Genomic DNA, 26,201 nt, shown 5'->3' with positions numbered 1-26,201 from the left:
GTCGCTCAGTTGTGTCTGACTCTGCAACCACATGGACTGCAGCACCCCAGACTTCCCTGTCTATTACCAACCCCTGGAGCTTGCTCAAATTCATGTCCATCAAGTCTGTGATGCCATCCAACCATCTCATCCTCTGTCCCCTTCTGCCTTCAAGCTTTCCTAGCATCAGGGACTTTTCCAATGAGTCAGTTCTTCACATCAGGTGCATCAGTCCTTGCAATGAATATTCAGGACTGATTTCCTTTAGGACTGACAGGTTTGATCTTGCAGTCCAAGGGACTCTTGAGAGTCTTCTCCAACACCACAGTTCAAAAGCATTGATTCTTAAGCACTTAGCCTTATGGTCCAGCTCTCAGATCCATACATGACTACTGGAAAAACCAGAGTTTTGACTATATGGACCTTTGTTGGTGAAATTAAGACACTTACTCCTTGGAAGAAAAGCTATGACCAACCTAGACAGCATATTAAAAAGCAGAGACATTACTTTGCCAACAAAGACGTCTAACATATCCCCGACATTCTTGTGGAAATTTGATTAGAAACAGCAAAGAAGGAATCCTGTCTGATAAAACTTACATTCTAAATTAAAAATAAATATGTAAAAATCTTCCACATGTAAAATGAAATTTAAAAATAGTAAGCAAAAAGCACAGGGGTTGGTAGATAGTGCTATTTATCAGTTATAATTCTAAGGCCTCCAACTGCCGTGTTGGAGGACTTATTAGAAGCCAGGCATTAGGCCAAATGTTTTCCCAACTTGTCATTTTCTCCTCACAACAAACACAGTATGGGACTTCACTGGCGGGCCAGTGGTGAAGACAATTCCAATGCAGGGGGCATGGGTTCGATCCCTGGTCTGGGAATTGAGATCCCACATGCCACACTGCTTGGCCAAGCAAAACATGACACAAGGTGAAGTGAAGTCACTCAGTCATGTCCGACTCTTTGCGACCCTATGGACTGTAGCCTACCAGGCTCCTCCGTCCGTGGGATTTTCCAGGCAAGAGGACTGGAGTGGGTGCCTCAAGGTAAGCACTGCTATTTTTTGGTTAGTTGCTAACTCGAGTTCGACTCTTCGACCCTTCGGACTATAGCCCACCAGGTTCCTCCTTCCGTGGTATTTCCCAGGCAAGAACACTGGAGTGGGTTGCCATTTCCTTCTCCAGGGGATCTTCCCCATATACAGATGGAAACTGTGTCACCTGCACTGGCCAGTGGATTCTTTACCACTGAGCCAGGAGGGGAACCAAGTGCTACTGTTACCCAAAATAGTGAGGGGGGCTTGGATTTGGGCTCTATTTGTTCAAATCTATAGTCAAAGCACCTAAACACTACAGTACTGTGGAAGTGAATAGAAAAAAACTGGAAGTTTGGCAACTTGTGATTGGATTTAAAGCTGAATCCACCAGAGCTTGACTTTGGGTCCAAACACCCCAAGTTTGGGATTTATATACTGTCAAGGAAGGGCTGAAGTGGCCCATCAGCCCAGAAGGAGCCTCGGAAATGGATCCTCAAGCACTTCGAGTGACTTTCACACCTGGAGATGACAATTCTCATGGAAGTTTCACATTCTAGGAAATGGGTATTAAACTGAGGTGAAGGCCTGGGACACTCCCAGATTAGAAGTCAAATTGTCAGGATTATCTAGAAATGGTGTTTACTGAGGGCCTTCTGTGGCAGGTCACTGTTTTGGGACAGGTTAGAACTGGCGGTTTGGATTAGTGTAGGAGAAGTGACAAGTGACAAGACTTGAAGGCTGATTGGTTTGAGATGACACAGTTGCCCCAATTTACACTCGATGTAATTCTGCCCTCCCTGCTCCCCAGGGAATGATGGAAGAATCCCAGCGCAGCAGTCAACAGAAATCTCTTGCAAACTGGGAAATGCAGTGTGAAGGGGTGGCTGGAGCGGACCAGTTAGTAATTTGCCTGAGTGAGTGGAACTGAATCGTCCAGGCTCCCAAAGGAGATCTTTTACTTGAAGGGGGAAAAAAAAGTGCTTGTATTTGCTTTTTTTTTTTTTTTAACAAGGAGCGTAAAATTCTGTAATTTTATCTGTACATGTGTGTTTAAATAGAAACCCGAGAAAGCTAGTTACCAGCTCCACCCACAGCCCAGCGCAGGGCAGGGTCTGCCCCGCTCCCTCCCGCGGGCTCCAGTCTTGGGACCTGCCCGCCGGCAGCCGGAAAAACCCGGAGCGGCACGCGGGCGCGGTCCTGGGCGCCGAGCTGCGGAGCATGCGCAGAAGGCGGTCGAGGCGCATGCTCCGTGGAGGTCTCGGTTCGGCGGCTCCCGCGTCCGCGCCAGCTCGGGGGGCCCACAGAGTCCCGACGGGGCCGCGGGCATGGCGGCCAGCCTGTGGATGGGCGACGTGAGTGAGGGCGGCTTCCCGGGTCTGTGGCGCAGTAATGTTAGCGTCGCGAGGAAGAAAGGGGCCAAGGAGGGAGGGCCCTCGAATCTCCAAAAGGGTGGACGTGAATGGGTAGGGGAGTTCTTTTAGGCGACGCCGGCGCGAGTCCCAGTTATTTAGGTGCCGGGGGGCCAAGACTAAGGGGAAGGGTCCTCAAAGGGTGGAAGTGCTTGGAGAGGGGCAGTTCTCTTAGGTGACGCCCAAGTCAGTCCCAGCGTGTAGGTGAAGCGGGCTGACTCGAAGGGGGAGGGGTTTTGGGGACCCCGCCTGGGTTCGCGGAGGGGAAAAGGAGGGTTTGGGGGTGGATAGAATAGGAGGGTTGAAGAGCGCCCCTGGTTCTGGGACTGGAGGGATGGATTCCTCCATCCCAGGGGGGCGGCTTCTACAAAGGAGCACATTTAAAGGGAAAGAAGGCGAGGGACCGAGAACGCAGGGGTTCAAATCATTCTGCGCATGGAAACCTCTTCCCCCGCACCCCCAACCCCACTCCCGCCCGCCAGCAGCGTGCAGCCCACCCCGGGCTGAGGGCGGAGGGGCTCCGGATCCGGGAAGCGAGGAGTCTGGATGTGGCCCGACCCGTTCTGCTCTTGTGTTTACGCAGCTGGAGCCCTACATGGATGAGAACTTCATCTCCAGAGCCTTTGCTACCATGGGGGAGACAGTGATGAGCGTCAAAATTATCCGAAACCGCCTCACTGGGTTTGTCCTCTTACTTCAGTCTAAGTTCTACTTTATAGATCGCGCTGCGTGTGTCATTCAAGAGAAGGTTAACATCGCGGAGGGTCAGGGCTTTGACCTCTAGTTATAGTTGTCATAATGATGTTAACATTTGGTGGTGTACAGATGACTTGAGCCAGTCTGGGTTTGAACGCTCTTGTCTGCTGTGTGTGACTTTGAGCAAGTGACTTAATCTCTCCCTCTTGTCTGTAAAAATAGACATAATGAAAGCACCTACCTCATAGAGTCCTGGTGAGGATTAAGTGCCATTAGTTCACGGTCAAGGTTTACCACAATGTCTGGCATATGGTATATGCTTGGTAAATATAAATAGATTATGATCTGCTAGGTAATAAGCACTTTAAAAACACAAAAGCCTCTGAGCTAAGTACTGTTATTAGAGAAGCTTAATAGCTGTCTTAAATTTATACAGCTTTTAAATGAGAAGCCAGGACTCTAATTCAGCTGTGTTCTCCAAGTTCATGAGTACCCTTAACTCTCATGTGAAACACTACCTATGTGCTACTGTTCTAGATTTCCTGGACACATGGCTGAAATAACCCAGAAATAGTCCCTCGTCTCATGGATTTTACTACTTTCGAATAGGGGAATGAGACAGTAAATACCTACACAAAACAAAATGTGAAGAATACTTTCACATAGGCAAAAAAAGACACTATTTAGTGAGTATCTACTCTGTGCAGAGTACTAAAGCAGCTTGCTAAAGCATCAGTCAGTTGAAAAATGATGGGAGATATGAAGTGCAGCCTGCTGCTGCTGCTTCTAAGTCGCTTCAGTCCTGTCCGACTCTGTGCGACCCCATAGATGGCAGCCCACCAGGCTTCCCGTCCCTGGGATTCTCCAGGCAAGAACACTGGAGTGGATTGCCATTTCCTTCCCCAGTGCATGAAAGTGAAAAGTAAAAGTGAAGTCGCTCAGTCGTGTCTCTTAGTGACCCCATGGACTGCAGCCTACCAGGCTCCTCCGTCCATGGGATTTTCTAGGCAAAAGTACTGGAGTGGGGTGCCATTGCCTTCTCCGGAAGTGCAGCCTAGTCTTTGGCTATTTGGTAAACAGGTACTTTCTTATTCTTACAGACAGAAAACCCTGATAAATCAGCTACTGGCATGAAAATACATTCTGTAATACTTTCCAAAACACTGACATAGGTTCTCACATTTTAATCTTATATTAAGAATTAGAATCATCCTTTCCTGCCATTGGGCTTCCCTGGTGACTGAGTGGTAAAGAATCTTCCTGCCACTGCAGGAGACTCGGGTTCAATCCCTGGGTCAGGACTATCCCCTGGAATAGGAAATGGCAACCAACTCCCATATGCCTGGGAAATCCCATGAACAGAGGAGCCCGGCAGGCTATAATCCATGGGGTCACAAAAGAGTAGGACATGACTTAGTGACTAAACCAGAAATAGCAACCATTGATTACTAAACCCTAGCTGTTTTTTATGGTGGCACCAACATACATATTACATGTGCACTCTGCCTCATATGACAAAGACTTTGAGGTGCCTTGTGAGAATACTGTAAATAAATGTAAATTAAAAACAAGGAACAAAATATGGGAAAAAAATAAGACCCAAGAAAAAGTAATGCACAATAAAGCATAGTGCTTAACAATGTAGTGATTGGTTGCAAAATACTTAATATCACAGAACTGTACAGTTAAAAAATAGCTAAAATGATAACATTTTATGTAACTGTGTGTGTGCTCAGTCGTGCCTGACTCTACAACCCCATGAACTAGCCCACCAGTCTCCTCTGTGGGATTCTCCAGGGAAGAATACTAGAGTGAGTTGCCATAACCTTGTTCAATGTAATGTAATCCTTAACGACAATTTTTTTAATTCAGCAAAGAAAAAGAATACAGTTGCATGTGGAATAACCACATCTCTTCCATCACTGGTGGGACTAGAAAATGTTACAGCCACTGGGGACAAGTATCTGGCAGTATCTTTTTTATTTTTTTCCTTAAAAAAAACAAACAAACTCGAGTTTTGGCTGCACTGGGTCTTCTTGCTGAGCACGGGCTTTCTCTAGTTGCTGTGAGTGGGGGCTACTCTCTAGGGAGTAGGCTTCTCATTGCAGTGGCTTCTCATTGCAGAGCAGGGGCTCTATTCACGTGGGCTTCAGGAGTTGTGGCACACGGCTTAATTGCTCTGAGGCATGTGGGATCTTCCCCGAACAGAGATGGAACCTGTGTCCCCTGCATCGGTAGGTGGATTCTTAACCACTGGACCACCAGGAAGTCCATACATCTTCAGTACATGTGCCTTAGCAAGTCTGCTGCTGCTGCTGCTAAGTTGCTTCAGTCGTGTCCGACTCTGTGCGACCCCATAGACTGCAGCCTACCAGGCTCCCCGTCCCTGGGATTCTCCAGGCAAGAACACTGGAGTAGGTTGCCATTTCCTTCCCCAGTGCATGAAAGTGAAAAGTGAAAGTGAAGTCGCTCAGTCATGTCCGACTCTTCTCGACCCCACGGACTGCAGCCCACCAGGCTCCTCCGTCCATGGGATTTTCCAGGCAAGAGTACTGGAGTGGGGTGCCGTTGCCTTCTCCTTAGCAAGTCTAGTCTTAGGTATTTACTCAAGAGAAGTGAAAACGTGTAACTAGCATGAAAAGGACTTGAATATGTATAGTACATTTTGTGTGGGTGGGTGTGTGTGTGCACGCGCGTGCATGCGTGCGAGCTCAGTCCCTCAGTTGTGTCCGACTCTTGGTGGCTTCTCTGCCTACGAAATTTTCCCAACAAGAATACAGGAGTGGGTTGCCATTTCCTACTCCAGGGGATTTTCCAGGCCCAGGATCGAACGCGCATCTCTTGTATCTCCTGCATTGGCAGGCAGATTCTTTACCACTGTGCCACCTGGGAAGCCCGATAACATGTGGGACAGTGGCCCCAAACTGCAGTCCAGGTATCTGAATAGGCAAATATGTAAATACTGGTATAGTCATACAGTATATGACTGGTATACACATACAGTTTATGTATATGTATGGTATACGTATACAGTATATGACATACAATTTCTGGAGTTTGCTTAAGTTCATGTCCTTTGAGTTGGTGATTCTATCTAGCCATCTTATCCTCTGCCACCCTCTTTTCCTTTTGCCTTTCAGTCTTTCCCAGCATCAGGATGTTTCCACTGAGTCAGTTCTAAAATACACAAAATTAATCTGTGGTGGAAATAACTCAGCATCGAGAAGAATTTGTGCATTTCATTGTATGTAACTTAAAAGGAAAAAACTATGCAGTAATTGAACTCTAATTAATAATAAGCGTGTTAAAATAATTGAGAAAAATGTACCAGTATCTGCAAGTTACTTTGAAATGTATCAGAAAATAAGGATGATACCTGTATTTTCCATCTCCTGTAAATGTTATCATACTTTCATTATTTAAAAAAAATAAAAAATATCAACAAAAACAAAAAAAGATGATAAATGGGTAAGGATGTGGATGGATTGTCACTTGATAAAGTAAATATTTTAAAAAAAGTGGTGGATGTGTGTATGTGTGTGTGTGTGTGTGTGTGTGTATATATATATAAGGGTGTTTGCTATGGCAGCTCTTTTAATTTTTATGTTTGGAATTTTTCACAATAAACTGCTGGGGAAAGAATATGGTCAGATTATCCTGAACTCAAGTCCAGCCTTTGGCAAATACCAGCTGTGTAGTTTCGGAGAAGGCAATGGCACCCCACTCCAGTACTCTTGCCTGGAAAATCCCATGGACGGAGAAGCCGGGGTCGCTATGAGTGGGGCACGACTGAGGGACTTCACTTTCACTTTTCACTTTCATGCACTGGGGAAGGAAATGGCAACCCACTCCAGTGTTCTTGCCTGGAGAATCCCAGGGACGGGGGAGCCTGGTGGGCTGCCGTCTATGGGGTCGCACAGAGTCAGACACGACTGAAGCAACTTAGCAGCAGCAGCTGTGTAGTTTAAGGCATATTGTATAATCCTGAGTCTCAGTCTCCACATCTAAATGGGAGCAGTAGTTTGCTTCTCTCATGGAGTTTTTCTGTGACAATTAGATAAGATGGTGCATGTGAAGTGGTGAGCATAGTGCTTGGCCTATAGTGACCGCTCAGTAACAGTCAGCTCTTACTGGTGGTGGTCTTTACATTGGCTTAAATTCTAGCACACACAAGACAGAAAACACAGATTTGCCCCCCTGTTCTTCTAAGCATTAACATTTATGGAGCTCATAGACTGTGTTCTTAGATCCCTGGGCTCTGGTACTTCCCTTGCCCATATCTTTTGACTTGGTGTCCATAATGTTATTTGAACTGAGTATCATAGTTCCAGAAAAGTCTGATTTATTTCACTGGTGATAGATTTAAGAATGCTGTTAAGTAAAACTGATTTCAGTATAAATCTCTTAGGAGGAAGGAATATCAGAGGATCTAGCCACATGAGTCAGCTCTCCACATCAGGTGGCCAGAGTATTGGAGTTTCAGCTTCAACATCAGTCCTTCCAATGAACACCCAGGACTGATCTCCTTTAGGATGGACTGGTTGGATCTCCTTGCAGTCCAAGGGACTCTCCAGAGTCTTCTCCAACACCACAGTTCAAAAGCATCAATTCTTCAGCACTCAGCTTTCTTTATAGTCCAACTTTCACATCCATACATGATTACTGGAAAAACCATAGCCTTGACTAGATGGACCTTTGTTGACAAAGTAATGTCTGTGCTTTTTAATATGCTGTCTAGGTTGGTCATAACTTCCCTTCCAAGGAGTAAGCGTCTTTTAATTTCATGGCTGCAATCACCGTTTGCAGTGATTTTTGGAGCCCAGAAAAATAAAGTCCCTTATGTCCCTTAGTAATGCTTTAAAAATAGACCACCAGGAAACTCACACATATTCCCCCAATTACATCTGGTCCGTGGATTTACTTTGTCCAACTAGATTTTAAGTTTCTTAAGGTCAGGTGCCATGTTCTTCAACTCTGTATCTGCCTGGCTGGTGGTAGGTTATCAAAAAAAACTTTTTAAATTACAAAAAATTTAAATTTACAAAGAGTACAATGTACACTCATATAACCACCACCTAATTTCAAAAATTGTTAATATGTTGCTATATTCTCCTTATCTAAGTGTCTATAGAGATTTAAGGAGATTGATGTTTTCTTTTTGCTGAACCACATGAAAGTAAATTATAGGCATTACAACATTTCTAAATATTTGAGTATTGTTTTTTAATGAATTAGGATCCAGTCAGAGATCAGATCCTGTATTGCATTTGTCTCTTTTTGATGTAGAAATGCCCACTTCTTTCTTTTCTCAGAATAATGACTTTTTGAAGAGGTAAGATTGTTTTACATTAGGTTCTACATTCTGGATTCTGGTCCCAAATTCTGGATTTGTTTCCTTGCCAGCAAATTTGGAAAACTCAGCAGTGGCCACAGGACTGGAAAAGGTCAGTTTTCATTCCAATCCCAAAGAAAGGCAATGCCAAAGAATGCTCAAACTACCGCACGATTTCACTCATCTCACACGCTAGTAAAGTAATGCTCAAAATTCTCCAAGCCAGGCTTCAGCAATATGTGAACCATGAACTTCCTGATGTTCAAGCTGGTTTTAGAAAAGGCAAAGGAACCAGAGGTCAAATTGCCAACATCCACTGGATCATCGAAAAAGCAAGAGAGTTCCAGAAAAACATCTATTTCTGCTTTATTGACTATGTCAAAGCCTTTGACTGTGTGGATCACAATAAACTGTGGAAAATTCTTTAAGAGATGGGAATACCAGACCACCTGACCTGCCTTTTGAGAAACCTGTATGCAGGTCAGGAAGCAACAGTTAGAACTGGATGTGGAACAACAGACTGGTTCCAAATAGGAAAAGGAGTACGTCAAGGCTGTATATTGTCACCCAGTTTATTTAACTTATATGCAGAGTACATCATGAGAAACACTGGACTGGAAGAAACACAAGCTGGAATCAAGATTGCCGGGAGAAATATCAATAACCTCAGATATGCAGATGACACCACCCTTACGGCAGAAAGTGAAGAACTAAAAAGCCTCTTGATGAAGGTGAAAGTGGAGAGTGAAAAAGTTGGCTTAAAGCTCAACATTCAGAAAACAAAGATCATGGCATCTGGTCCCATCACTTCATGGGAAATAGATGGGGAAACAGTGGAAGCAGTGTCAGACTTCATTTTTCTGGGCTCCAAAATTACTGCAGATGGTGACTGCAGCCATGAAATTAAAAGATGCTTACTCCTTGGAAGGAAAGTTATGTCCAACCTAGATAGCATATTCAAAAGCAGAGACGTTACTTTGCCAACAAAGGTCCGTCTAGTCAAGGCTATGGTTTTTCCAGTGGTCATGTATGGATGTGAGAGTTGGACTGTGAAGAAGGCTGAGTGCCGAAGAATTGATGCTTTTAAACTGTGGTGTTGGAGAAGACTCTTGAGAGTCCCTTGGACTGCAAGGAGATCCAACCAGTCCATTCTGAAGTAGATCAGCCCTGGGATTTCTTTGGAAAGAATAATGCTAAAGCTGAAACTCCAGTACTTTGGCCACCTCATGCGAAGAGTTGACTCATTGGAAAAGACTCTGATGCTGGGAGGGATTGGGGGCAGAAGGAGAAGGGGACGACAGAGGATGAGATGGCTGGATGGCATCACTGACTTGATGGACATGAGTCTGAGTGAACTCTGGGAGTTAGTGATGGACAGGGAGGCCTGGCGTGCTGTGATTCATGGGGTCGCAAAGAGTCAGACACGACTGAGCGACTGATCTAATCTGATCATAGTGTTTTATTTGTTCTGTTCCTAATATTTCCTGTAAGCTGGACATTAGATCTGAAGGTTTGCTTGGGTTGCATAGGAATATTTTTATTTTTCGGCTGTGCTAGGTCTTAGGGCACACGAGATCTTCTTCAGTCTTCAATTGTGCAGGGTCTTTAGTTGTGGCATTCGAACTCTATGTTGCAGCAACTGGGATTTAATTCCCTGACTAGGGATGGAACCCACGCCCCCTGCCTGGGAGCTTGGAGTCTTAGCCACTGGACCACCAGGGAAGTCCCAGGAAACATTTTTGGCAAGAGTTCTTCATAGGCGATACAGTACATGAATAAATGATTTACTAAATGAGTCTGGTACTGGCCTGGATTGGCAATACTTATACTCAGGTCTATAAATTCTGAACTGGAGTACAGCATGGAACAAAAATAATATGGGCTGTCATGAGAAAAACATCTTTTCCTGCCCTCCAGCCCAGACTTAGTCTCTCATCTAGGTATCACATCTTGTGTGTACGTGTGTGTCTGTCTGCCTGTGAAAGCTTGAATTACTCTTTTTTTTTTTAATTTTGTAATAGGAGGAAAATTGCTTTATAGTGTTGTGTTGGTTTCTGCCATACAACAACTTGAATCAGCCATAATTAAACATATATCCTGTCTCCCCTCCCTCTTGAATTCCCTCACCCCTCCTTTTTAAATATATTTATTTATTTGGCTGTACCTGGTTTTAGTTGCTGCATGCAGATACTTAGTTGCGGCATATAGGATCTAGTTCTCTGACCAGGTGCACTGGGAGCTCGGAGTCTTAGCCACACGATCACTGTCAAAGTGCCTGGGTATCAGATCTTTAACCATTCCCTTTTTCTGTTTTCGCTCCAGGATCCCGGCTGGCTACTGCTTTGTAGAATTCGCAGATTTGGCCACAGCTGAGAAGTGTTTGCATAAAATCAACGGGAAGCCCCTTCCAGGAGCCACACCTGTAAGGACACTTAGATAATGATAATGTTGCCATTTTTGTTACCATGAATAACTGTCATTTGTTGAATCCCTACCATATATTTTATTTAATCCTATAACAACCCTAAACAGTAGACATTGTTATCTTTGACAGACCAGGAAACTGAAGCTCAGGGAGATGGAATAACTTGCCCAAGGCAACACAGGTAGTAAGTGGCAGAGCCAGGATGCAGACCGAAGATTGGTTGCCTCTAAAACCCATGCCCTTTCCACTCTGCACCGCTGCCTCCCTTCACAGAAGACTTGAACCTCTAGACCTCTTGCTTGATTGACAAAGTAGAACAGGCTGGCAGCTGTGAGGACACGTTTCAAGAGAGTTGCATTCTGCTCTTCCCACAGTTACTTAGCTTACAGCTGCACCACGCTGGCACACCTGGGCTCATAGAACCATGGAGCTGGCAGTGCCCTTAGCGGTCATCCGTGCATCCCCCTCCTTTTAAACAGGAGAAAAGGCTGAGGCTTAGAGAGGGGGAGATGTTTTGGCCAAGGTAATTTATTTCAGTTTTTTTCCAAAAATTGTTGATTCTTGAAACACCTTTCTCTGTTTTAGTTTGTTTGTTTTTAAATTTTCAGGCAAAGCGTTTTAAACTGAATTACGCCACTTATGGGAAACAGCCAGATAACAGGTAAGTAGGGAGTAGCCACAAGGTAGCTTCAAGTCCTGGGAAATGTCTAAATAGAGGCAAGATGTGTTCACTGCACTGGTCACTTCCAGAGAGGAGGATGGGGAGCTGAGTTTGGCCCCAGTTTGCTTCCCTCCTGAAGGCCAACCCCTCCCATCCCTGTTGGGGGATGCTTCCAGTTTGCTCATGGCCAGGCCCTTGTCTTATCTGTATTTGTTCCCTCTCCTAGTCCCATAACTGCCCATGGTAATGACATTTATTCAGTAAGAATTACTGTAGCAACATAAATGTATCGAGCATTTCAGATTGCTTTGAAAGCTGGAGAACAATGTATCAAAGGCTTTAGATAGATTTATACCCTTTGAACCCATAATTCTGCTTTTCAGAATTTATTCATGGATATGTGTAATGATTATCCCTAGGTGGCACTAGGTAAGGAACCCGCCTGCCAGTGCAGGAGACATAAGAGACATAGGTTTGATCCCTGGGTTGGGAAGATCTGGAGGAGGGCGTGGCAACCCACTCCAATGTTCTTGCCTGGAGAATCCCATGGACGGAGAAACCTGGTGGGCTACACAGTCCATAGAATCGCACAGAGTCGGACACGACTGAAGTGACTTAGCACGCATGTGTAAAGATTAGCTTTGAAAATGTTCGTTGATATTGTGTAATATCACTTATATGTGGAATCTTAAAAAGAACTTACTTATAAAACAGAAATAGAGCCACAGATGTAGAAAATAAACCTATGGTTACCAGGGGATAAGGGGACGCAGTGAATAAATTGGGAAGTTGGGAGTGACTTGTACACACTAGTATATATAAAATAGATAACTAATTAGGACCTACTGTATAGCATAGGGAGCTCTACTTGATACTCTGTAATAGCTTATATGGGAAGAGAATATAAAAAAAGAATGGATATGTGTATATGTATAAACTGATTTACTTTGCTGTACACCTAAAGTTAGCACAACTTTGTATATCAACTCCAGTAAAAGTTTTTTTAAAAAAGAGAGAAAATGTTCATTGAGATACTACATATAATCGGCAAAATTGGGGGAAAATCCAAGTAATCTAATAATAGGAAAGTGGTTCAAGTTACAATATGTTCATTTTTTGGAATATTGTGTATCCATTAATGTGTCAAGTTGTAGCAGAATACTCACATGTCAAGATGTTGGTTAGATGCTGTAAGTGAAAAAAATGCTAGAAACAAAATAAATGAGTTGTATCCAATTTTTATAAATTCAAAGGAAGAAACTAAAGCAAAAGAACAAAAATGCATATCAAGGTGTTCATGGTGATTCCCTTTGAGTTGGGTTATTGGTATTTTATTTTTCTTTGTCCTTTTATATATTCTGATCTTATACAAGGAATATGTATCATACTTGAAATAAAATAATAATGAGTTTATTGTTCTGTTATGGGGGTTGGCAAACTGTGACCTAATTTTGTCATTCGCTAAGTCACTGCAGTCGTGTCCGACTCTGTCTGACCCCATAGACGGCAGCCCACCAGGCTCCCCCATCCCTGAGATTCTCCAGGCAAGAACACTGGAGTGGGTTGCCGTTTCCTTCTCCAGTGCATGAAAGTGAAAAGTGAAAGTGAAGTCGCTCAGTCGTGTCTGACTTAGTGACCCCATGGGCTGCAGCCCACCAGGCTTCTCCATCCATGGGATTCTCCAGGCAAGAGTACTGGAGTGGGGTGCCATTGCCTTCTCCATTACCTGAAAGCTAGAAATGGTTTTTACTTTTTTTTTCGCAGTGCCTCACGGTTTGCAGGATCCTAGTTACCCAACCAGGATTAAACCCAGGCCATCGGCAGTGAGAGCACAGAGTCATAACCACTGGACCGCCAGGAAATTCCCTCTGTATTTTAAATTATTTATTTATTTGGCCATGCTGCTCTGCTTGTGGGGTCTTAGCTCCCTGACCAGGAATCAATTCCATGCCCCCTGCAATGAAAGTGGACCACCTTAACTACTTAAGTAACTTAACTACTGGGCCACCAGGGAAGGCCCCCTGGCCCCCCTTTCATTTTTTAAGGATTGTGGAAACAGATAAAAGACAACAGAAATCAGAGGTGCCCCCAGAGAGCCTACAATAGTTACTGTACGGCCTTCACAGAAAATTTTGCTGACCCTGTCCTGAAAGTTGAGGGATTTCATGTTAGCCCATCTCTAGGAGAGAAGGTTTAGTTCTCATGCTCCCTGTACTTTCCACCATTTGGATTAAAAGTATGCAGTGAATGCAGAATCTCTGGCTTTATCTTTTGAGCATCTCTGACTTATCCCCTGGTCTGCACTCATGTAAAGCTTGAAGCCAGATAGGCTTTATTCAGTGGGTGAAGGGCCTGGGGCAGGAGACTCCTTTCGAAACTCTTCTACCAGGACTGCCAAATGAAACAAATTAGGACTAGGTTCAGAGAAGGCAATGGCACCCCACTCCAGTACTCCTGCCTGGAGAATCCCAGAGACGGGGGAGCCTGGTGGGCTGCCATCTATGGGGTCACACAGAGTCGGACACGACTGAAGCGACTTAGCAGCAGCAGCAGCAGGACTAGGTTAAGGGCCCAGCAGATGTGGTGTTCTCTGACGCAGCACAGAAGAGGTTTATCTAGAATGGGTCAAGAGAGCTCACAAGAACAGAAGTTTTCTTCTTTGTGTCTGAATCTCGTTCTCTCTTCTCAGCCCTGAGTACTCCCTCTTTGTTGGGGATCTGACCCCAGATGTGGATGATGGCATGCTGTATGAGTTCTTCGTCAAAGTCTACCCCTCCTGTCGGGGAGGCAAGGTGGTTTTGGACCAGACAGGCGTGTCTAAGTAAGGTCTTACTTTTATTCATGCCTACCCTGTTGGTTGCAGCATGTATCTCATAGCTGAGGGTGTGATAATGAGGCCATGGCTCTGGAGCCAAACCGCCTGGTGCAGATCCCAGCCTCAGTACTGCCCAGGGGTTATGCAGCAGACAAGTTACTGAATCTCTGCCCCTGTTTCCTCATCTATGAAATGGGACCGATTTATAGTATCTGCATCTCATGGGGGTTGGTGTGAGGATGAAATGATGTAAATAAGTCAATAGAAAATGCTTTATAGGTATTTCCTTTTTTATTTATTATTTTTACTTTAAAAGTGGAAAGACCTTAGGGTTTATATGTATATTTTTCCTCTGTTATCGTTCATTACAGGATATTGAATATATATAGTTCCCTGTGCTATACAGTAGGACCTCGTTTATCTATAGTGGTTTATATCTGCTAATCTCAGACTCCTCCTAATTTATCCCTTTTCTCCCCTCTTGCACCTTTGATAACCATAAATTTGTTTTCTGTGTCTGTGAGTCTCTTTCTGTTTTGTAAGTAAGTTCATTTATATCATATTTTAGATTCCACGCATAAGTGAGATCATATGCTATATGTTGGGAAAGATTCCTTTTTGATCTGAGTAGTAGTTATGAGCTTGGACTTTGAATTCTGCTTCTGGTATGACTTTGGGCAAGTCATTAAATGTCTTTGAAGTTTGGTTTTGCCTTCAATAAGATGTGGATACTCCCTTCATCAAGTTGTTGGACAGTTTATTGAGATAACTGGGAAAATACTCAGCATAGTGCCTGGGAAATAATAAGTGGTCATTAAATGTTAACTGTCATTCATTTATCCCCAAGTGGGATATGAGCTCAGGAAAGCAGGAGGAGCCTTGTCTGCTTGTGACTGCTGAGTCCCAGTGCCTTGGGTAGCACCTGGCATGCAGGGCAGGCTCTGTACATATTTGGCCTTCTGTGACTGTTACTACTACTGCTTCTACTGTAATAATAACAATACTTTCCAGTAGATCGGGAAGGAAGCTCCTGTTTGGGGAGAAGCCATATCAGGATGGCATGGAGGAGGTTGGTGAACTGAAAGTGGGATCCTCCAGTGCTGGGGTCTCACACTGCTCTGTGACACCCCTCTGTTCAGTGGGGCGCTCAGGCCTGCCCATGTGGTTTGATGGGTGCTCTCTCCCTTCTCAGCTTCTTTTCCGTTCTTTGGTTTTACCTGCATCACATTTGTGATCTAAATAGTGCGTGTGTATGTGTGTGTCTTTTTCCTGCAGGGGTTATGGTTTTGTGAAATTCACAGATGAGCTGGAACAGAAGCGAGCCCTGACAGAGTGCCAGGGAGCCATAGGACTGGGGTCTAAACCAGTGCGGCTGAGCGTGGCCATCCCCAAAGCGTGAGTCCTGCGCTGGCGTGGGAACCGAGACATGCCTCGTCGGTTGCTGATAATCAGGGCATCCGCTTGCTGCTTGGGAGGCTGCCAGGAGGCTCAGTGCAGGCCGCAAGTGATGAGTGCCTGGTGTTTGCCGGGCTGGGTGCTGGAGATGAGCCAGCGCCACTGTTGCCCCTGCAGAAGCTCACAGCTGAGGAGAGAGCTATGACTGGGGGAGGCCAGGCACATGGAGAATCGCCATAGCGATGCTGGAAAAGCAGCTGGGCTCTGCAAACTTAGTTTGTGTGCTCTTTGCCCAGTAGAGCTGCTACTGAAACATACAAACCTCTTAAGAGTGCCCCTTGCTATGGGAGTGGCTAAGAATTAATGATATAGGGAATATGATATAGGAAATTGCCACAAGCCATGCCTTGTGGCCAAAAGAAAAATAATGATGTAAGCAGGATAGAAGATTATATACATCACTATTGTACCTGTCACTCTGGGCAGGAAACCCTTCTTCCCGTGCATATCCAAGCATGTTTTATACTCAGATATAAGACAGTTTTTCTCTGCGTAGAATCTTCCATCCTTTGGCCCAAGCAGTGGTTCTCAACTTGAGGACATTGGCAACACCTAAAGATAAATTTGATTGTCACATCCCATACTGGGAGAGGGAAGCCTCTCGAATCTAATGAGTACAGGCCAGGTATGCTATTAAACATTCTACAGTGCACAAGACATCTCCCGGAACAAAGAATGGTCTCCTCTGCCACCCAAAAGTCAACTTTACAAAGCCTGAGAAACTTCGTGTTAAAGTATGTAAGTGGTTACACTCTTTGGGCAGAACTTCCAGATGGCCGTGTTTTTTAAGACAGCAAAGATTTGGAGGCTCTTTGCAGTTTAGCCTCAGCGATTCTAAACTCTACTGTATATGTAAAAACATTAAAGAAAACATTGAAAAGAAAGAAGTTCCTTGTTACTCTAAATGACTGCTTATAATTTCTGGGTTCCTTTTCAGGCTTCTGTATAAATGTAGATACTGATGTAGATACACACACACTGCATGCATGCGGGTCAGTTTACAGGTGGTAGATTCATTGCTTATTCATGTTTAATTGCAATAACAGTGTCCACTCTCGCGCTTCCCAGTTTACTCAGTGCACACACTCGCTTTGCCATAGAGTTGCATAGTTGTCATCATTACAACATTCTTAATAGCTGCGGGATATTCTTTTGATTGCATATTGTGTCTAGCAGTTCCTCTGATGTTTACTATTTTGGTGGTTTCTGCTTTGTCATCATTTATTCAGTCAGTGATAACTGAGTCCCTGCAACTGCAGCCCCGCCCTAGACTTTGAAGTTATAGCTATAAACAAGAAAAACAAAGTCCCTTCTGCAGAGCAGTTATTTTGTTACATCTGTTTCTTCATTGAGCATTGGTGTCAGCATTTAATGCCTGCCTCTGGGGAGGTGCCCTCATGCACTAAGAATCGAGTGATCAGAGTTTCCTTGGAGAGTCAGACTTGTAAGCCGAGTGTGGAGAAACAGAAATGTGTAGACCCAGGCCCTGCGCCTTCAGTGACCTGAACGTGTCGTGAGGGTGGTAGACTCCTTGGATGCATGGGTCAGGGGGGTAGGGTCATGGAGGCAAATATGAGCAGTTTTCAGCCTGGCAGTGGGCAGGGAGAGGAAATCTCTGCCATCAGACTTCATCGAGCCGCCCCATCGGGAGGTGATGCTAAGGCAGTCAGATGCGGCCTAACTGCTCAGGCTGAGTCCTCACCAAGCCGACATTGAGCACATGAGGAACCTGGGAAGAGGTCATCACCTGTGGTTTTTTAAGGTTTTGAAAGCAGTGGATCTTTTGCAGGCTTGACATTGTCTTTGGTTAGCAGTGACTGGGGTAGCTGTGGAATCAGAGAAGAAAGCTTTCTGTTGATCTTGGGCCTCAGCCCTGGTTGGTGAATGCAGGAAGGGGGACACGGATAGGAGACTTGAGTCTGCAGGGCAGGTGCTGTATGAACCATGTTGTGGTTGGGGTGCAAGCCTTGGAGTTAAAATTTGGCTTCAGTCCTCTGTGTAGTCTTGGGTAAATCACTTAACCGTTCAGAGGCTGTGTTCTCATATTTACAGAGGGAATAATAAATAATAGCTCTGTCATAGAGCTATGCAGGACATAAAGTAGGAGACCATGTATAAAAAAGAATGGGCACAAATCCCAAGTACCTACTCCACAAATGGTATCTCTGACTACAGTTCCAGGCTCCTGAAACACTTACCTTATGTTTTTGCAGGGAAAAGGTGATAAGATATTTTGTAATTTGCAAATGCTCCTTGGATCATTCTAAATCCAGATTATCCAGGCCATGTTTATCTGAGCCTTTGAGGCTGGCAGAAAAACAGCCCCCCAAGATCTTGAGAAGGGGAAAAGTCAGTACTAAAAAAGTTTGTAAGGGAGACAAACCTAACCATTGGAAGTGCCTTTTTTTTTTTAATTTGGCCATGCTGTGTGGCCCACAGGATCCCAGTGCCCCGATCAGGGATGGAACCTGGGCCCGTGGAACTTAAAGTGCAGAGTCCCCACCATTGGACCACCAGGGACTTCCCAAAAGCTCCTATCTTTAAAGCTGGGTTCTGGGATCAGACTGCCTGGGTTTGAATCTCTTAACTCACTATGTGACTTTGGACAAATGATGTAATCTCTCTGAACCTCAGTTTTCTCATCTGTGAAATAGGATTAATTATATATTTACTGTATAGCACCACTGTGGGGATTAAAGGAGTTAGTCTGTGTAAAGCACGGAAATGTTTGCTCATTTGTTTGTTTATTTTTCCTTCTTCCTTTAAGGAGCCGTGTAAAGCCAGTGGAATACAGTCAAATGTACAGTTACAGCTACAACCAGTATTACCAGCAGTACCAGAACTACTACGCCCAGTGGGGCTATGACCAGAACACAGGCAGCTACAGCTACAGCTACCCCCAGTACGGCTACACCCAGAGCACCATGCAGGTAAGCGTGATTTGGCCAGTCTGGCCCCGCGTCCTCTAGAAACCTGGGTGAGTCTCCAGGATGGGGTGGTGAAGGACAGGAGCTCGTGCTTCAGAAAGACAGGGAACGATGAAGCAGCGTAATTCCTCTTGTTAAAAAGAAGCCATCCCAGTCATGGGCCGGGCTTTCACCGTGCTTCTCACCCACCTCTCTGGTCTCTTGGCAGACGTATGAAGAAGTCGGAGATGATGCATTGGAAGGTAAGAAAAGACTCCCTTCACTCGGTGTAAGATGTGAGTGTCACCTGAGTGGGGAGTGCGGATCCCAAATCGCCCCAGGGAGCAACGGATAGAGGAGGGCGCCCGAGGTTCCCCGGACTCGTGGTGGTCTACCCCAGGATGTAGGTCTGAACCAAAGACTCCGTTGCCTTATATTTGTTGCACCGTTTGTCAGATTCCTGTAAAATAATTTTTAATTTCACGTTTTAATTTTTTTCCATACTTTTTTTTTGGCTACGCTGAGTCTTTGTTGCCGAGCCCAACAGTCTTTCTCTGGTTGCAGAGCACAGGCTCTAGAGCGTGCAGGCTGTTTGTCACCTGTGGGCTTAGTTGCCCTGCAGCATACGGAATCTTAGTTCCCTGACCAGGGATTGAGCTGGAGACCCTTACATTAGAAGGCAGATTCTTAACCACTGGACCACCAAGGAACTCCCCCCATGTATCTTAAATTACATATTTTCCTCACTTTCAAGTAATAGTTATGATTGAAAGTTTGGAAAATACAGTAAAGTATAAGGAAGAAACTAAAATCACCCCCCAGTTTTGCTACATGGTTATAGCCATTATTGCTTATTTAAAATTAAAAGTGTTTGTTGTAATTTTTTACTGAATTTAACAGAGAAAAAGTAAAACCAAAGTAATTGCTGACCTTCAGACAAATATTTTTTCAAATGAGATATTCATACTTTTAAAGGAGTCTAAGGTTTGAAAAAATTATAAAAAATTTTTAAAAAATTTTTTTCAACATATTTCTGAACAGAATGTTAGGTTTAAGTTTTAAAGAAGTAAAATCAAACATTGATTTCTAAGTAAATAAAGCTTTATTATAAGGTACAAAAAGACTCCAAGTTTAAAATCTTAAGTCTGTTTTAAGAATTATTCTTCAAGAGAAGGTCATAGGGAAAATGTGATCTGTAAGCAAAATATCCTTTAAAGGAAACATCATCCGTAGCCATAAAACAAACTTCATAGCGCTTTAAAGCACTACACGGAACGTGTTGTCATCTGATTCTGGCAGCAGCGACCATAGGGGTGGGCTGGGCAGACACAGCTCCAGTAGAGGGATGGTGAGCTGGAGATCCACGTGGTCTTCTCAGGATCACACAGTGAGTTAGGAGCAAGGTTCAACCTGGAGTCCCTGTCTTTCTAGCCTTAGTCTCTTGCCTTTTCTTGCCTCCTTTTTAGAGAAATTATCCTGATTATAAGCATATTTGTGTGTAACTCCTTAGAGTTTTTCTATTGCTTCATCATCCATTATTACAGCCAACACTGCTATAATAGTTTTGCAGGCACTGCTGCCTATCAACACTTCGATGAATAGGTATTTTTATAAATCCCATTCTACAGAAAAGAAAACTGAAGCTTAAATAATTAACAGCCAACAAGTTTCACTATGTGCAGGGCACTGTTTTAAGCACGTATACAGGTATTAACTCACTTGACGTTCACAATGGTTTTGAGGTAAGTACCATAATTATCTTGATTTTACAGAAGAGGAAACAAATTAAATTTCATGTTCAAGGTCAGCTTAGTTGCAACATCATAGCAAGAGGTAGACTGTCTTGGAACCCTGCAGTCTTGCCCCAGACTTCAGGCTCTTTACCACAGTTACAATGCCTCCCTCTTTTTTTTTTGGTGGCCAGATCTTAGTTCCCCAATCGGGGATTGAGCCCACACCTTTGGCAGTGAAAGCATGGAGTCCTAACCACTGGACCACCAGGGAAGTCCCTAATGCCTCCCATTTTAACCTAATAGCCACACAGAGACAGGGCCCAGGAGGGATTGTCATCCTTCTTCATCTGTACCTTGGGTTCAGCAGGCCATCTTCCAGGCCCTGTCATCCAAGTGAGGAAGGGTGCTATACTGTCCGTGCATCCATAGACTTTTACACACCCAAATACCTGTCCTTGGGAATTCCCTGGCGGTCCAGTGCCAGGTGCTTTCACCACCATGGCCCGGGTTCAGTCCCTGGTCAAGGAACTGAGATCCCTAGAGCTGTGTGGCTCGGCCAGAAACACCCAAAACAAAACACAGCAGCAGCAGAAATGCTTGACCTTGCTGGAGCCTTTTGCTAATCTGTTCCCATATGCCATTACCAACACTGAGTGGAGTGGCCAGACTGGTCATGCTCTGCTTTCCTAGAGTTCCCATATGGAGCCGCTATACATGCTCAAAACTTCAACTCATAATTTAGATTAGAATTACAAGAGAAATTCCTCTGGTTGCAGGAATGGGCACAGTACATATGTGAAAAGATTCACCACTGATTGGTTGATTCAGCGCTAACTGGCTGATTCTAATGAGTACCTGAGAAAGTTGGAAACAGTTTACAAAAGAAGCGCAAATGGCCTATAAACCACAAGAGAAAAGAATTTAAGCATATACTATTTGTGTTAGTCAAGATTCTCCAGAGAAATAGAGCTGAAAGGATACATGTATTTATAATCTGTGATGTGCTTCAGCAAGCTGGAGGCTCAGGCAGGATTTCTATATTAGCACCTAGAGGTAGAATTCCTACTTTGGGAATCCTCGATTTAAGGCCTTTGATTGGCTAAGGCCCACCCACATTATTGAGAATAATCACCTTTACTTAAAGTCAGCTGATTTGTAGATGTGAATCACATCTACAGAATATCTTTATCTAGACTGGTGTTTCACCAAACAACTGGTCACCAGTACCCTGACCAAGTTGACACAAAATGTAACCATCACACTGCTAATACTAGTACTTAAATACAAATTAAAATATACTATCTTTCTACAAAGAATTCTTAAAATGTTCATATGCGTGAAATCAATTTACCTGAAAAATTTTATCCCACAATGATACCAATACCGATAAATATCTAATGATAGGAGATTTATTAAATATTGGTAAGATTTTAATTAGATTTTTTTGTTTTATTAAATCGTGTCTTTTTCTAAGAATATTGATGTAGAAAAATGTTCTCAATGAAAAAATTCCTGAAATACAATAGGATATACAGTAAGAACTCGGTTAGGTTTTTTGGTTTTTATTTTGGAGGGTATAACTCACATAACATAAAATTTACCCTTTTAAAGTATACAGTAGTTTTTTAAAATAGCCACAAAGTCGTGCAGCCACTACCACTGTTTAATTCCAGTGAAGAAGACTGTGAAGCCACTAGCAGTCACGCCAATATCCCGTCCCCGGCAACCACCCGCCTACTTTGGATTCACGTATCCTGAACGTTCTAAGTAAATGGAGTCATGCATGATATGCGGTCCTTTGTGAATGGCCTCTCTGACTTAACTTGTGATTCCTCTGTGTTACAGCATGTGTCATTCCTTTCTTTTTATGGTTGAATAATATTCCATTCTGTGGATATACATTCAGTTGATGGACATTTGGATTGTGTCCATTTTCATTGTTATAAATAATGTTACGAACATACGTGTGTAAGTTTTTGTGTGGACATAAAAAAGTTTTTAGGGACAGGTTTTCAGTACTCTTCAGTATATACCTGGGAGTGTAGTGCTGGATCATATAGTAAACTCCATTTAACCATTTGAGAAATGGCCAGACCTGTCTAAAAATGCTTGGAGCATTTCCATTTCTCCACATTCTCACCAACAGTTACTAGTTGTCATTTTGGCTATCATAGTGGCTTTGATAGCAGATTGCCACTTCATGGCAAATAGAAGGGGAAAAGTGGAATCAGTGACAGATTTCCTCTTCTTCGGCTCTAAAATCACTGCAGATGGTGACCACAGCCATGAAATCAGATGATTGCTTCTTGGAAGGAAAGCTATGATAAACCTACGCAGTGTGTTAAAAAGCAAAGATGGCACTTCGCTGACAAAGGTCTATATAGTCAAAGCCATGGCTTTTCCAGTAGTCATGTACGAATGTGAGAGTTGGACGATAAAGAAGACACAATGCTGAAGAATTGGTATTTTCAAACTGTGGTGCTAGATAAGACTATTGAGAGTCCCTTAGACAGCCAGGAAATCAAACCAGCTAGTCCTAAAGGAAATCAGCCCTGAATACTCCTTGGAAGGACTGATGCTGAAGCTCCAGTACTTTAGCCACCTGATAAGAGCCAACGCAGTGAAAAAGACCCTGATGCTGGGAAATACTGAGAGCAGAAGTGGGCAGCAGAGGATGAGATGGTTGGTTGGCATCACTGACTCAAGGGACATGAGTTTGAGCAGACTCAGGGAGATGGTGAAGGAAGGGAAGCCTGGGGTGCTGCGGTTCACGGGGTCTCATTCATTTGGCTGCACTGGGTCTTAGTGGTGGCAGCTGCGGCGTGCACAATCTTTAGTTGTGGCATGTGGAATCTAGTTCCCTGACCAGGGAGCGAACCAGGGCCCCCTGCATTGGGAGTTCAGTTCAATCGCTCAGTTGTGTCCAACTCTTTGCGACCCCATAGACTGCAGCACGCCAGGCTTCCCTGTCCTTCACCAACTCCCAGAGCTTGCTCAAATTCGTGTCCATTGAGTTGGTGATGCCATCCAACCATCTCATCCTCTGTTGTCCCCTTCTGCCTTCAATCTTTCCCAGCTTCAGGGTCTTTTCCAATGAGGCAGTTCTTCGCATCAGGTGGCTAAAGTATTGGAGCTTCAGCATCAGTCCATCCAATGAATGTTCAGGACTGATTTCCCTTAGGACTGACTGTTTTGATCTCCTTGCAGTCCAAAGGAGTCTCAAGAGTCTTCTCCAACACCACAGTTTAAAAGCATCAATTCTTCGGTGCTCAGCTTTCTTTATAGTCCAACTCGCACATCATCGATACATTACTATTGGAAAAACCATAGCTTTGACTAGACGGGCCTTTTGTCAGCAAAGTAATGTCTCTGCTTTTTAATAGGTTGTGTATGTTGGTCATAGCTTTTCTTCCAAGGAGCAAGCATCTTTTGATTTCATGGCTGCAGTCACCATCTGCAGTGATTTTGGAACCAACAAAAGAAAGTCTGTCACTGCTTCCATTTTTCCGCATCTATTTGCCATGAAGTGATGGAACCGGATGCCATGATCTTTGTTTTCTGAATGTTGAGCGTTAAGCCAACTTTTTCACTCTCCTCTTTCATTTTTCATCAAGAGGCTTTTTAGTTCCTCTTCACTTTCTGCCATAAGGGTGGTGTCATCTGCATATCTGAGGTTATTGGTATTTGTCCCAGCAATCTTGATTACAGCTTGTGCTTCTTCGAGCCCAGCATTTCGCATGATGTACTCTGCATAGAAGTTGAATAAGCAGGGTGACAATTTATAGCCTTGACGTACTTCTTTCCCAATTTGGAACCAGTCTGTTCCATGTGCTGTTGCTTCCTGAACCTGCATACAGATTTCTCAGGTGGCAGGTCAGGTGGTCTGGTATTCCCATCTCTTGAAGAATTTTCCTCAGTTTGTTGTGATCTACACAATCAAAGGCTTGGGAGTGCAGAGTCTTACCCACTGGACCGCCAGGAAAGTCCCTACTGTTCTGAGTTTTGTAGTGACAAAACTTCCTTCTCTTTATAGGTTTATCACATAGCTATACACCCCTAAATAGCAGGGTTTAGTTTTGCCTGTTTTTGAATTTTAATGCTGTGCTGTATATATTGTCTCGCTTCTTTCATTCAGTATTTTATTTGTGAGATTCATCCAAGTTGGATGCCACCGAGGTTCATTCTCAGTGCTCAGTAATATTCCCTCCTAAGAATAGATTACTTGTTAGGGGTTTAAAAGGAAACTGTTAGGTGCTTTGTCATGATTTCTGGTGAACAAATACCACTATTGCAATCAAGAAAAAAAATATTTTTAAAAACAGAACTTGGTGTTTTGGCTTGTGTATTTGACTCTAGCTCTTTCATTAGACATTGATTGTTCTTGATTTAGTAACCTTGATCAGGTTTCCCAAACCCAAATTTCAGAAAAGGACCACACCGGAAAATCAGACATGTGACAGCTGCAGGTATGTGTAGTGTTTAATAAACATGGAATGGCAGCCAGAACTACTTGAGTACTAATTACATGTTACAATCTGTAAAGTTAGAGTTAGACCCTTGATTAACTTTACCATAGGAGCCACCAAGTAAGCCCATAGTAAAGAGTCTGCCTGCAGTGCGGGAGACCCTGGGTCAGGAAGATCCCCTGGAGAAGGAAATGGCAACCCACTCCAGTGTTCTTGCCTGGGAAATCCCACGGAGGAGCCTGGCAGGCTACAGCCTATGGGGTCACAAAGAGTCGGACACGACTGAGCGACTGCGCTTTCTGCTTTCTTTTCTTGATTCACTAGGGCTTAGGGCCTCTTGCCAGCCTCAGTCATAAATCCACATGTAACTGTAGTCAGCCTTCTCTGTCTTCCATTCCTTCGCCTGCTTGGATTCAGCCAGCCGTGGACTGAATCGTGTAGTGCTGTAGCATTTGCTCCTGAAAGCCTCCACACGCAAGTGGATCCTGTGCTGTTTGAGGGTGGACTGTCTCCTGCCCTGCTCTCATCCTCATGAACCCTAGAGGCAGCAGGGCCGGCAGCCCTGGCCAGGAAGGAGGGAGCAGGGCACCGAGTCCTGTGGCTGCTGAGTGCTGCCCCCCTCTGCACCCCCGAACCCACCCTTGCTTCTCTCTTCCAGACCCCATGCCGCAGCTGGATGTGACCGAGGCCAACAAGGAGTTCATGGAGCAGAGCGAGGAGCTGTATGATGCGCTGATGGACTGTCACTGGCAGCCTCTGGACACAGTGTCTTCAGAGATCCCTGCCATGATATAGCCAGGACAAAGGACAAGCCAGAATGGACTTGAGGGAGAGAAGAGGCTCCTTTTTTAAAGTTGCTGCAAGACTTTTTTTGAAATGTTTCATAAAGATTTTAGTAATCAACCGTTCCTGCAATTATATTTTTCCTCTAACACGGCTGCCTTCATTTGAGTTTGAAAACCCAGAGACAGTTGGAAGAGGGTTGAATGAAGTTCATCTTTGAACAGTAATCTCATTTATCTACATGTCACCTACACTCCTGGACATAATTAACCAAGGTGGGTCATAAGTTACTAAGCCAACTTCTTAGGAAAGTTCACATTTAAAGTTGTGGTTACCTGCTGGGATAGTGTCAAATGGTGGGCAGTTATTGTTTTCAGGTTTCCTTTCCTCCTACAAATTTGCTTCAAATCTGGTGGCAAGGAATTCATTATTTGAACTGGGGAGTAAATTGCAGGGCCCATTGAATAGTTGAATGGTGGCTCAGATGGTCAAGTGTCTG

At 44.1% G+C, this 26,201-nt stretch overlaps 1 protein-coding gene across 3 annotated transcripts; it reads left to right on the top strand.

Moving 5' to 3' along the window:
• Positions 1-2,219: 2,219 nt before the first annotated feature.
• On the top strand, positions 2,220-25,822 carry LOC102410372 (tRNA selenocysteine 1 associated protein 1). Of its 3 annotated transcripts, XM_025278603.3 has the most exons (9): positions 2,220-2,373; positions 3,014-3,111; positions 10,781-10,880; positions 11,492-11,544; positions 14,234-14,365; positions 15,635-15,754; positions 18,582-18,744; positions 18,950-18,983; positions 25,578-25,822. In XM_025278603.3, the coding sequence occupies exons 1-9, from the start codon at positions 2,347-2,349 to the stop codon at positions 25,712-25,714; spliced, it is 864 nt and encodes a 287-aa protein (XP_025134388.1). In that variant the 5' UTR covers positions 2,220-2,346; the 3' UTR covers positions 25,715-25,822. The 3 variants fall into 3 exon arrangements, with proteins under 3 accessions (XP_025134388.1, XP_044793981.1, XP_044793980.1); XM_044938046.2 differs by lacking the exon at positions 14,234-14,365; XM_044938045.2 differs by lacking the exon at positions 15,635-15,754.
• The last annotated feature ends 379 nt before the right edge of the window (positions 25,823-26,201 follow it).

This window comes from Bubalus bubalis, chromosome 2 (genome assembly GCF_019923935.1).
Source record: "Bubalus bubalis isolate 160015118507 breed Murrah chromosome 2, NDDB_SH_1, whole genome shotgun sequence".
Taxonomy (NCBI): domain Eukaryota; kingdom Metazoa; phylum Chordata; class Mammalia; order Artiodactyla; family Bovidae; genus Bubalus; species Bubalus bubalis.
The sequence above is the reverse complement of the archived record's forward strand: the minus strand, read 5'-3'. Positions and strand labels throughout refer to the sequence as shown.